At 48.8% G+C, this 12,813-nt stretch overlaps 1 protein-coding gene across 2 annotated transcripts in view; it reads left to right on the top strand.

The window, feature by feature from the left end:
• LOC144141503 (uncharacterized) overlaps positions 1 to 12,813 on the top strand; it is an 85,724-nt gene that overhangs the window by 55,382 nt on the left and 17,529 nt on the right. For both annotated transcript variants that reach the window (XM_077673054.1, XM_077673055.1), the window contains exons 3-4: positions 236 to 333; positions 5,528 to 5,619. In XM_077673054.1, coding sequence (XP_077529180.1) covers positions 236 to 333; positions 5,528 to 5,619 — 190 coding nt within the window. The remainder of the gene's footprint in view (positions 1 to 235; positions 334 to 5,527; positions 5,620 to 12,813) is intronic.

Raw genomic sequence — 12,813 nt, forward strand, 5'->3', positions numbered from 1 at the left:
GTGAGAAGATATAATCACGGTCTATGGCCGTATCTCCTATTTCCCGGCACACACTTTGCCTTGGCGGTTCTTGTTCCTTTTGGGCCAGGCTGTTGCCTCCTGGAGATTTATAAGGTGATAATAGCAGCACTGCCGTCCGCCCGTGCAATATTTGTTTCTTCCGTGAAGATGTGCGTATGGTCCAGAGATGCTTAATTCGTTATCACAAAGTACCCTTACTGCTCTTTTCTAACAGAAAACAAGTGGAAGACGACAATTTCTAGTGGGGCAAACTACATGGTTTCGCTTCACCTATGCGATGAAGTTGGCGGAAGTTTCCCATCCACAGGCCTGGTAAGTGAAGTATTTTTTCTATAACTACTACCTAGGCATCTTCAAAAATGGATGTTAAAAGTTCTGCTTTGTTTCATCTGCAAGTCATATTTGGTGACTACCTGCGACCTGTATGGAGCTACTTTTTTGCTGACTATTTGGCGTCCCTTCCTAACAATTTTTGACTCCGGGGCATGGTGTAGTTGCGGACAGTTTTCAAGGGCGATCATTTGAAACGATCCAATTTTCAGTCCCCTACCTCCCTTTAGGCCGCATCTCGGTGGATCTAGCTACATCTTTAGTGCCAGCACTTTCTGTTTCCACGCGCTCTCACACATACCTGCGTTCACAACCCATCCTATTATCTGCTTATCTAACCACACATCACATAAAGGATAGAATCGTGGTTCTCCGAAAGCAGCGCATTATAGATGCAAACCCGGTGATGTAGATATTGCGGAAGCCTCTTTTAATCCGAATCCTGCCGCCACACAGCCGCCTGTTTGCGTTTATTGTGGTCACCTAACAAGCAACATTTATCTCATAGGCACAACGCACCTCCATCTACACAATGACGGCGAAGGTAAAGAAAGTGATTGGCGTCTTCTTAGAGCATGCGTGGACAGGGACGGTGTCGCCTGTATCATCATCAGCTGCGGTCTATCTAAGCCCAATGCACGGCAAAGGCCTCTCCCATAGATCTCCGATTACCCCAGTGCTGTGCTAACTGCCACCAATATATCCCCGCACATTTCTTGATCTCATCTGCCAGTCTATCCTTCTGCCGCCCCATTCCCCGCTTGCCTTCTCTAAGGATCCTCTCTGTTACCCTTAATGGCCAACGGTTACCCTGCCTTTGAATTACATGCCCTGCACACACACGTTTCATCTTAATTTATTCTAATATGTGCTTAACACACGTTTGTTTCCTGACCCACTGCGCTCCCTGTTTGTCCCTTAATGTTATACCCATCATCTTCCATTTCATCACCTGTATGTTGCCCCTAAAACCTGGTGGATCCCCTGCCTCTAGCCCTAAAACTGTACTACCCTATCTCTTGACACGTCTAGCGTCCAAAAAGATACGAATGAGTGATCTAGATGTAAGATTAAAACACTGGAAGAAAAGGACCCCTATACTTCCAGCCAATGGTTGACATTAGGAAACAAGTACTAAAAGGCAGTCGAACAAACCAAGGGGCTGAGGTACGAACGCACATTCAACCTCACGCATAGGGTGCGTGAAATTTGACAAATCTTCATGTTTCTTAACTCAAAAGCGAGAACGTCAACAATTTATCCACGATCTATTAACTCAAATTAGTTGATTTGATTTGATTTATTCATTTCAGGGTTTGACGCGTCGACGCAACGCGGGCGATGAGGCGCGCCGTAGTGGAGGGCTCCGGATTAATTTTCCCCACCTGGGAATCTTTAACGCGCGCCGAAATCTCGTACACATGGGCGTTTTTGCTTTTCGCCTCCATCAGAAAAGCGGCCGCCGCGGCCGCGAATCCGCGTACTAACTCAAATTAGTGTTGCGTTGCATCCGTCAAAGCGCAAGCCACTTTTTTCAACACTTCGACCTGCTCGTTATTGAAGATGCCATCAGGTAATTTCCAAACAAAAATCGTCATGCTTTGATCACTTGGTGCTGATTACTGTTCATTGGCTGCGCTTTTAAAACTTCAATTTATCACATATGGTCTTCGAGTAGGCTACAGAAGTCGAAACCGAAACCAGAAACCGGAGCATTTTTAGAAATATACAGACGTCACCGTCTGCATTGGCAGCGCCTCCCGTGTGAACAACGGTATGTATGCTTTTTATGAACAACGTTGTCCACTCAGTGTGAATATTTTCCCTTACACTTATCGACATCCAGGCAAATGTGCACCTAAGAATAAAGCACGACTTCCCTGAAGGCCCGGATCCGAAAAAAAAGTCTAGAACAGACCTTGAAGTAAGGGTACTCTGCAAGCCACTTGAAGCACGAAGCGGGCGATGTAATTATGAAGCGCTTCTCGCGAAGGCCTCGTTCATCGACATCATTTCGGCTGCAATTGACTCCCCGTGCAGTACAAAGCTTGACATAGTCATCGTCTTCACTCCCATGATTTGGCGTTACACCGTAACGTGACTACGTAGATGAAATAGACCTAATGTGCCCATTTGCTCGCTCCAATTCAAGAGGCCTATTGTGCGAATCGGGGTACGCAGAAAGTGGATGTGGCACGATCAGTTCCTTTTTCAAGCTTAGCAGTGATTCATGGAACGGCGGTGACAGTTGGAACGGCGTGTCCCTTGGTATTGGCGGCAAGCCCAAGGATGACGCGAAATTAGCAGTGTTTAGATGCCTTTGAGGTTGCGGAAATTTTATATTCTCCTGGGAGATATTACATTTAAAGTGGTGCTAAAGTATGAAAACGACCGCTTTCTTACCGAATTCACGGCGGGAAGCTCTATTGTCGTTACATGTGGCGAAGGTGATACGTATTATTCTAGCGGGTGAGTGCGCTTGGTTAATGTAGGCTATTTTTCATTTATTTCTCATTTACATGACACGTGTTCTGTTTAAATGAATAAATGCATTAAATCTTTGATACGCATCTAGCGCATCTATTGGAGCACACGCCTGTAAAGAGGCCCTCAGTCCGGGATACCCTGGTCATTTGTTGCGGGCTGCGAGGGCCCTCTTCACTACGTCAAGCTGGACCATAGAGTTCTTGCTCGCCAACCGCATCGTCCACTGTTCGGTGGAAGTATTGGCTATGACTTGTAGACCTCGTGTTTGCTGTCCCTTTCGTACGTGATGCTATGAGGTGCCCAGATATGGACAGTAGTTACTTGCGGCTTCATACTTCGGTGTAGTTTTGGTATGGAAGAAATGCCGGTAGGGAGAGGTGTGGGTTTTAGGTTGTCTGAAGCGGTCCCTTCATCACTTGTGAGCTGCATTTGTGGATGCGAGAAAATACGCCCTTTTGGCCGATTGTTCGCTCTGAAAGTATGGTTTTAATTATTAAGAACAATCACGCAGCACACGAGTGTGCAACGAATCAACAATATATGACAAATCGTCTGCTTGCTGGGAAGTTAACTGAGCTCAATTTCTCCCAGCTAGTGGGTTATTTCCATGTAAACACGAATTCTAAACACCGTCTTGCCGCCGTAATCTTTCTTAGCCTAGTGTTCTTCACCGAAGTGGTCCACACTTTGGCACTAGTGTTTTAGTATCGATGAAGGAATTCTAGATATAATGCACCTTTGTCACGGCAGACCGACGTCTTAAGAGGATGTCTGCGAAGATATTCCGCTTATTTTGAATGAACTCCGGAGGAGCAGTGCACCGTAGGGCGCATTCCTTCTCAAAATTCACAAAAACAAGCTGTAGCAAAGACTTGTCTAATGGCTGCGTAAACAGGTCCTGTATCCATGAAGTACACTTTAGCTTTCACTGCAAAATTGAACGGCTCGAAGATACTGGGCTTCCATCTTTCTTTTTTTCTCGTGTTTTTCAGCCGCTTTAGCAGGAAGTGAAGCAAAAAGTAAAAAAGAGGGTGAGCAACTAAAGATAGAAAAAAAGCAGTTTTACATCAATCCCTAATGGCGCCGCTTGCCACGCGGCGTAAATAAGTAGCGCAGAGATATGGTGTGAATATCCTATTTAACGCACCTAGCAAGTTCTCGAAGATTTGCCCGATGGTGTGAAGGACGAAGGCCCGCAGTGAACAAAGAAGCATGACACGCAATACACTGAGAGCACAGAAATGTGTGTGACGTCCCAATGAATTCTCCGAAGTTTACATCGGGCAGGCCGATCGCTGTTATTACGAAACCCAAATAGGCTGTGAAAAATAAAGCTGGCGGGCAGATATCCGACTATTGTAAAGAATGCAAGTGCGTACCGAGGTTACAGCAAGCGAGATGTCTGCGCCGGGCCAGTGATAGACTTGAGAGAGAAATTATCGAAGCGTTTTTAATCGAAAAAGCGGGCGAGTAGTTCCTCAGCACACCATCTATTGCCCTTTCTGCAAGAGAGACTGAATTTCTAAAAAGTGTGTACTGGAACACTTTGGGTGATTTTATGATAATGAAGTTTACTCGCCGCTGCGACACAGGTGGTGAGGCGCACCCGTAGTGGAGAGCTCCGGATTAATTTTGGACACTGGGGACCTTTAACGTGCACGCAAATCACGAACACACGGGCTTTTTCCATTCTTACCTCCATCAGAAAAGCGGCCGCCGCAGCCGGGAATCGAAAACGCGTCCTTCGGCACAGTACACCAAAGCCTCAACCCCTGAGCCACCGCGGCGGGTGCACTGGATGATATCATTCGCGAATAACATGTATTTGCAGTTTTTATATATTAATAAATTTCAGTTGGAAGTGGCACCTCGTCAGTGCTGTTCGTTTTCTTCTCGTGCCCGCGTTTCTTGCGCCTTTAGGTATTAACAATTAAACTAAGTGGCTTTGGCGATGATTAGGCAGTATCATTGGTTAGGCAGGTAGATGTTTTTCAAATATTCTGAATTTTGAAGGACGCGTTCATGTGACGATATTCACATCACTTTTAAAATTTCCAAGTTTCCTAATGCGAGATTGTGAAAATATTTCTTCCGTGTTACTATGCGCTGCCATAACAATTGGAAATATTCTAATGTTACAATATGTATATTTGATTACCAAATTGTTTGCATCGTTCGATATATTTTTATGGTTAGTTTCCCGAATAAAGCAAAATGATCCAACGACTTGATTGGAGGAGTGGTAATTATTTGCATTAACAATAAACCAAACATTTCTTGCTTAACAACAGGTTCGGAAGCACGGTATTCGTAGGCGCAAGTACTTGCAATGTTTCGCAACGAGATTCACGGTAGCATACATAGAAGGAGCCCATATCGAGGCGTCTCAACTGCATTACTCACTTCACCCAGTCTCTGTGTTACTGCAGATATTAACGTTGGATACAAACAAAACGACCGCATAGCCCTGACTGCAACGAAATAAGGAATGTCGTTTTAAAGTAAACAGAGAAATAACAATGAATAGATAAAAATAGAGGTTAATATAAGACATGGAATTGAGTAACGTCTAAGTACTACATTTTTTGACAACTTGCTTGAAATGACCTTTTGCAGAACTTGTTGTAGAGCAATTGAATACGACAACATTTTTTTTAAGAAAGTAACAATTTTCTTGTTCCGTTTGCAGAACCAGAAATACGGCTTCAACTACGCGCTTCCAATCGGTTCCTACGTCACCGTCTTTGCGGTCTTTAGGGCCGGGGCTCAAGACGGCCAAAAGTAAGTGTTTTTGTCCCAAAAACCGTCTAAATAAGGCCAAAAATGGGAAAAAATATCAAGTACAAGATATCAGGTTTTATTCAATTCAGTCAACTACCACTTCCACGGCCAGCTATGAGAGCAGACGAGAAACAAACAAATTAGTGCTTTTAAACTCTATGATGACCTCCGAAGCTCAACGCAATCGACGGAGTGCACGAAACTATCACGTTTGTTTGTAATTTGCGCCTGAACATACTTCCTAGCCATTTAGCTCACTGAAACTTGGAAGGTCTCGAGCGTTATTTTAGCGAACAAGCGTGGGGCTGTCTGTTTCCCTCCTTCGTCGTAGACATCGTACTGTCTGTGGGACACACCAACAAATCCACTCGACCAGTGAAGACACCAGGAAGGTCGGATTCTGCTGTTTGAGAAAAAAAGGCCGCTAGGGGGCCGCATGATGCGAAGGCATTCCTCATCGGCTCCGCTTTTGGACCCCTGTCTTGCCGTTTGACACCTATTCACGCTGCCAGTTTGTGCACCACGTGAACCGGCAAGTCACAAGGATTCCGAGGACACCAACATCCTGGCCGTAAGCCACCCCAACGGTCAGTTACAAACATTCGGAAATCCGCCACGCTACCTGCTTCGCTAGGCCTGACAGGCCTAGGGAAGTCGCCATCGCTGCCGGCGCAACACCTGCAAGCGGCCGCGCCAGCTTCGGCGCATCGCCGCTCAGCGCAATAACCAGCATGGAAAACGCCGTAGAAGGAGTGGATATCGACCCCGAGGAGCTACAGCAGCCTGGCTGGGCTACAGTTCGTCACCGGCAACACGCCTTGCACGACCAAGCACGTGCGCCGACTGGAGCCACGAGCACCTCGAGCGCCGCGCGTGCACCGAAGCAAGAGAAACGTTCCCCGCGTCGCCCGCCACCGGCTTCGCCTTTGCCAGAATCTGATGTCAAAATCGTCCTGCGCCCCCGAGGAGGACTTGCACTTTCGTCGGTAGCACAAGCCACCCTGGCCGACGCAATACAGGCCCAAGCGGGAGTGGCGCCTAACCGTGAAGATCAGATTAGGATACACAACGTGGCGAATTATCTCCTTATAAGCACACCTTCAGAAGACCGTGCGACCCGATACGCCGAAATTAAGTTTCTTGTTCTTCGAGGTCAACGTTACGAAATAGCTGCCCATGTGTCCGCGCCAGCTAATACCACCGCAGGAGTCATCTTCAATGTTCCCGAGGACGACAGCCCGGAACAAGTGTTGGACAGTATTTTCAGTTACAACCCGGGATTACCAATTCTTGACGCTAAACGTCTCAACACCTCCAATATGGTTCAAATCTTGTTTGATGGCCATCGAGTCCCTTTCTGGGTGCGATACAGGGCAGCGACGTACCGGTGCAAGCCTTTCCGTCGCAAGACGGAGGCATGCGCGGTCTGCTGGCAAGTCGGGCACCGGCAAGATGTATGCCCGAACATCAGGACCCCACCGCGGTGCTCCAGCTGCGGCGCGACGAATCCTGCTGAGAACCACCCGTGCACCCCCCGGTGCATAGTGTGCGAGGGCCCTCACGTCACGGGATCTGCGGACTGCCCCCGACGCTTCCAGCCCCGCAAGCGACCCCCCTCGTACGCTCAGGTTGCTTCAGAAGAAAGAAAACTGCCCAAGGCTCCGGACGACGGGCCCGCCGATTTTCCTGGACTCCATCACACAACCAGCCCCGACCACTCCGAACGCCAGGCTCGGGGCTCCAAGGATCGAGGGAAGCCATCCCGTGATGCAGGGGAACCGGCGAAGACTCGTGCCGAACCCAAGCCTCGGAAACAGCAGCCCCAGGGCAACGAGCACAAGGTGAGCTACTCGAGCGCCCTCTCACGCTGCTCGTCGCAACCCCCCTCCCCGCCTTTTGTCCCCTCCCCCGACATTCTTAAAGAACTATCCGCCATTCGAGCTGAAATTACCCTTCTTCGTCAAGAAAATGCTACTCTCCGCCAGGAAAATAAATCTCTGAGGCTCCAGATCGCTACACTCGCTGGCGAGCCCTCGTCCGCAAACCCTCCGCCGCCGAAGCGTAAAGCCACATCCGAAGACCCCCATGCGCCACCCTCTAGCGTGGAAGAACAGGCCGAACAGCAATTAGCAAACATCGAAATGAATTGCCAGAAAGCACTGCTGGAGCAAAAATCTGAATACACCAATTTACATCAAATGCTGCAGGCTAACCTAACCGCTCTACAGGCAAACATTGAGGCTGTTCGCTCTGAAATGCGTTCTTCTATTCAAGAAATTGTCCGCAATATAACCAATCCGATCGCATTTGCCCCCGCCATGAATCCGCACTATGAATCGCCCATCGAGTAAAGACGCTGAGGTCATTCGCATCTGGCAGTGGAACTGCAGGGGCTACCGCCAGAAACGTGCAAACTTGCAGATGCACACTCAATCGCAGGATACATCGCCCGAAGTTATAGCCCTGCAGGAAACCGGCACGATGGTTAAGCTCCCTGGGTATAAAGCATTTCAAAGTTCTAATGATCCCAAGACGGCAGTCCTAATTCAACGTAATATCCCCGCCGAAAGAATCCAATTCGACAGTGTAGACATCCCACATGATCTAGTTGCTTTATACCCCCCTAAACGAACTGGCACTCGACTTTACATTCTCAATGTTTACAGCAGTCCTAAGGCACACGGACACAATTTCAATCACCTTTTCTCTCTTACCAAAAAGGAAATCGGACACCATGCACTCATCATTGTAGGAGATTTTAATGCACCTCACACAGCGTGGGGATACTCGCATTGCACAAAAAAGGGCAGACTCCTCTGGGATCAGGTGCAGTCTCATCGACTTACGCTCGAAACAGATCCCCTTACACCCACCAGGGTTGGCAATAGCGTCCAGCGGGACTCCACTCCCGATCTAACCTTCACTTTTAATATCAGAAACGCTCATTGGCACTGCACCGACAATTCACTGGGAAGCGATCACTACCTCATCCAACTTGACCTCACTCTCATCCCCTCCATGAAGCCTTGCCCTAGGCAATCATACATTACTGATTGGGATGACTTTAGACAGATTCGAGAACAGGCCACGGCCCTATCTCCCACCGTAAGTGAAGGCAGTCTCCAAGACTGGGTTCATAATATATTATCAGACGCGCGCTCAGCCACTAAGGCGATAGACCCAGATCTTCCCTCGGACACTGCTGACTCGCGCCTACAACATATGTGGGCTGCGTACAAAAGCATACAACGCCGGTGGAGAAAAAACAAACGCAATCGCAAGCTTCGCCGCAAATTAGCTGATTTAGAAACTGCCATACAGGAACACGCCATTCGCCTGTCGTGCGATCAATGGAATCAGGTGTGTGATCAAATGCACGGGAACTTAAGCATGAAAAGAACCTGGTCCCTCTTGAAACACCTGCTGGACCCCAGCCGGTCAAAAACCGAGCAAAATAATCGTCTCACCTCCATCGTTCACAATTTTCCGGGCACGAATGAGGAGTTAATAGACAAACTCAGCTTCCTTTACATCCCCACGGGAGCCAACTATCCTCTCCCACCGTACAAAGGTCCCAAGAACGTAGACCTCGACGCTGACATCACAGAGGCGGAAGTAAGAGGAGCCCTCCTCAGACTTCGCCCTGGGTCAGCGCCTGGGCCAGATGGAGTAACAAACAAAATGCTCCGAAATCTTGATGATAATTCTATTTCGACTCTCACAGCGTATTTTAACTACTTCTGGCAGCGCGGCTCATTGCCCTCGTCCTGGAAGTACGCCAAAATTACCCTGATTCCCAAGCCCGGAAAACCAATGTCCATCGAGCACCTCAGACCCATTTCCTTAACTTCATGCATGGGGAAAGTCTTGGAACACATCCTACTGTCTCGCCTCACGTCTCATCTAAATTCATCATGCGCACTACCGCATTCCATGATAGGCTTCCGACCTGGACTATCGACCCAAGACATCCTCCTTCAATTATCCCGGGAAATTATAACTCCTCCTCATGCATTAGACACAGCAGCAATCCTGGCCCTTGACTTAACCAAGGCGTTCGACAGGGTCTCGCACACAGCAATACTTCAGGGGTTAGCATCTATCAATCCAGGCGAACGCATGTACAACTACATCCGTGATTTTTTGACAGATCGCAAGGCTTTCATTCAGATTGGTGATGTTACATCAAATATAATCCCTCTTTCATCCATAGGAACACCACAAGGTGCGGTGCTATCGCCATTGCTTTTCAATCTTGCCATAATAAACATTCCGAGAAAGCTCGAACAGATCCCCCACCTGAAATTCAGTCTCTACGCGGACGATATTACCCTCTGGGTCGCAGGAGGTAGTGACGCTCTCATTGAAGAAACCCTCCAACTTGGAGCCCAGACAGTCGCGGACGAAGCCAAACTTGCTGGACTGACCTGTTCACCTACCAAATCAGAACTACTACTCATGTCACCAAAACGTGGCACTAAAACGCCACCCAATATTAGAATCTCCATTGATAATCACCCGATCCCAGAGGTACACACTCTAAAGATACTCGGACTGCTCATACAACAAAATAGGGCAAACACACAATTCCTCACGCAGCTTAGCAAGCACGTCACACAGACTATCGGACTGATAAGACGTATAGCGACTCGGCGTCAGGGCTTACGAGAAAATGAGAGGATACGCTTGATCCAAGCCTTCGTCGTGAGCAGGATCACGTACTCTCTGCCGTACCTCCACGTCAGCGCTACTGAACTGGAAAAAATCAACTGCCTCATTCGAAAAGCTTACAAAGCGGCACTTCAACTGCCCCTGCACACATCCACTGCCAGATTCGAACATCTAGGGGTGCACAACACGGCAGAAGAGCTAGTAGAAGCGCACCTTTCTGCTCAAATAGCCCGTCTAGCGACTACCCCTACAGGATTGCACATTCTTGAAAGAGTTGGCCTTAATATCCCGGCAGGCTTAGACCGGAAAGTCTCCATTCCGCATACCACCCACGCTCAACTCATAGTTCGGCCACTACCCCGCAATATGCATCCAACATATAACGCGGGCCGAAGAACACAGAGGGCACGAGCACTCGAGAGGCGCCTTCCAATCCGCCAAGATATCCACTACGTGGACGCTGCTGAATATCGCCATCATGACGCATATGCGATAGCCGTGATCAACAGGCCCGACACCCCTCCCATTAACTCCCTCACGGTGAACACCCCTCATCCCGGAGAGGCGGAGGAGGCGGCAATAGCGCTAGCCCTGTCACACAGGCCGACCCCCGCAATTATAATCTCAGATTCTCAAACGGCCGTTCGAAATTTCGCTCGTGGCCTTATTTCGCCACTCGCCCTCAAAATTCTGGCTCAAAATTCCCCAACCTCCCCGGTAGAACTAATTTGGACCCCGGCTCATGCCGGCCTCGGAGGAAATGAGGCAGCCCACGTCGTCGCTCGAGGACTTACAATCCGAGCGGGCCCCAGCCTCGTTCCCTACCATGGGGCCAGATCTGCCAGGGACAGACTGACTACTTACCACGACATTGTCAGTCATTACCGCCTCGCCCGCCGCAAATACCCCCCTGCCCATTCCCAGCTCACCCACGCGCAGGAACGCACATGGCGACTCCTCCAGACTCACACTCTCCCTTGCCGAGCGGTACTTCACCACATCCACCCCTCCCTTTACCCTTCCCCCAATTGTCCTGCCTGTGGCACACGCTCCACTGTACCCCACTCCATGTGGGGCTGCCCTAAAGACCCTTTCCCTCTAATTTCCTCCGACGAGCAGTGGGAGGGGGCGCTGGGTAGCTCTGACCTAGGGACACAACTCTCCCTCGTGGACAGGGCTACGCTAGTCGCCGCCAGGCTGGAGCCTGCGGCCACCCCGACCCCTTAAACCTACTGCAAATAATAAAGTTTTCTCTCTCTCTCTCTCTGCTGTTTGACGTATACGTGTAAGCCTGCCACGAGCACAACGGAAATGTCATCAGTGAGGACATGAAAACTACAGCTTGGAGTGCACGCCCCCTTCCTATCTCCACTTCCCGCACGCGCACGCACACACCGGCAGCTGTTTTGGTGCGCGTGCCTGAACATCAAGACCACGACAAATAAGAGTTGTGAAAGAGGTATGGGCGGTAGCAAAATGGAACGCCAGGGCGACGTAGAGTAAAGCGGCTTCATCGGAATGAAAACGGGGGGAGGGGGGTTAGACAATACTGCGTCTCACTAAACAACGGGAACAGGGCTGCCGCAGCCGGAACGTATACCACAACATGCAGTTTTCTACAAACCTCAGTAACACTCAGTGGGGCAAAAAAGCCCTTTGATCATATGTACTGTTTGTGCCCCCTTATAGGCTGTCATAAACAGCCATAGGAGGGATAGGGATAACGTCTTGTCTTTATAGCGACCATAGGGTTCCTCGATAATGTTTCACAAACAGTAAAAAACAACTGTTACCTGGATAGTTAAAGAAAGTAATACTCCGGGAATTAAAGAACCGACTGCCGAAACAAAATTCTGCATCAAATGTAACTAATAAAGGAAAGAACCGCATAAGAACTGTTTACAGTGGTACACCGAGAAACGGGGGTGAAAAAGAACAAACTTTTATACTTGGATTCATGAGTGCCCTAGCCGGAACGTAAACGTCTGCATTTCTGAGCGCGTTAATGCACCCCAGGTATTCTGCCCCGCTTTCCGATTACACGCTTTCTCTCCAGTCCTACATAAGGCTTTTGGCACTGGTACAGATCAGTTGGTGGCGTGTTTTTGTATCTGCTTAACATGGTTGCTTAATTATTGTTGGTTCGACTACACTGGTAAATCATTTTGTTCGCGTTGAAGCGCGAATATTTCCTCTAAGAATGAGCAAAGGGGTACGAGAATCATGAACAAAAAAGCAGCTACCCCCCTACAACATTTTTATCTCAGCAATCTTTTGACAGAGTCGTTCAATGCCTTTCTGGTCACAAAACTGGGGCCTGAGTTTTATTCAAGGGCAAAAGCTGCCACTATAGTCGCCGCTGTCGGCGCGGGGCTGTGTGCCGGCGCAACCAGCGCACACAACGCTATGTCGGAGCTAATACGTCGGTTTTGGCGATTTATCGTTTAGTCGGTTTATCGTGCATCAAAATGCTCAGGTTCTGCTACCACTAATCTTTAGCCTGAACTACTATGGGGCTGCTAT

Source organism: Haemaphysalis longicornis, unplaced genomic scaffold (assembly GCF_048455015.1).
Source record: "Haemaphysalis longicornis isolate Haplotype H1 unplaced genomic scaffold, Haemaphysalis longicornis Haplotype H1 scaffold_6, whole genome shotgun sequence".
NCBI classification, from domain to species: Eukaryota; Metazoa; Arthropoda; class Arachnida; order Ixodida; family Ixodidae; genus Haemaphysalis; species Haemaphysalis longicornis.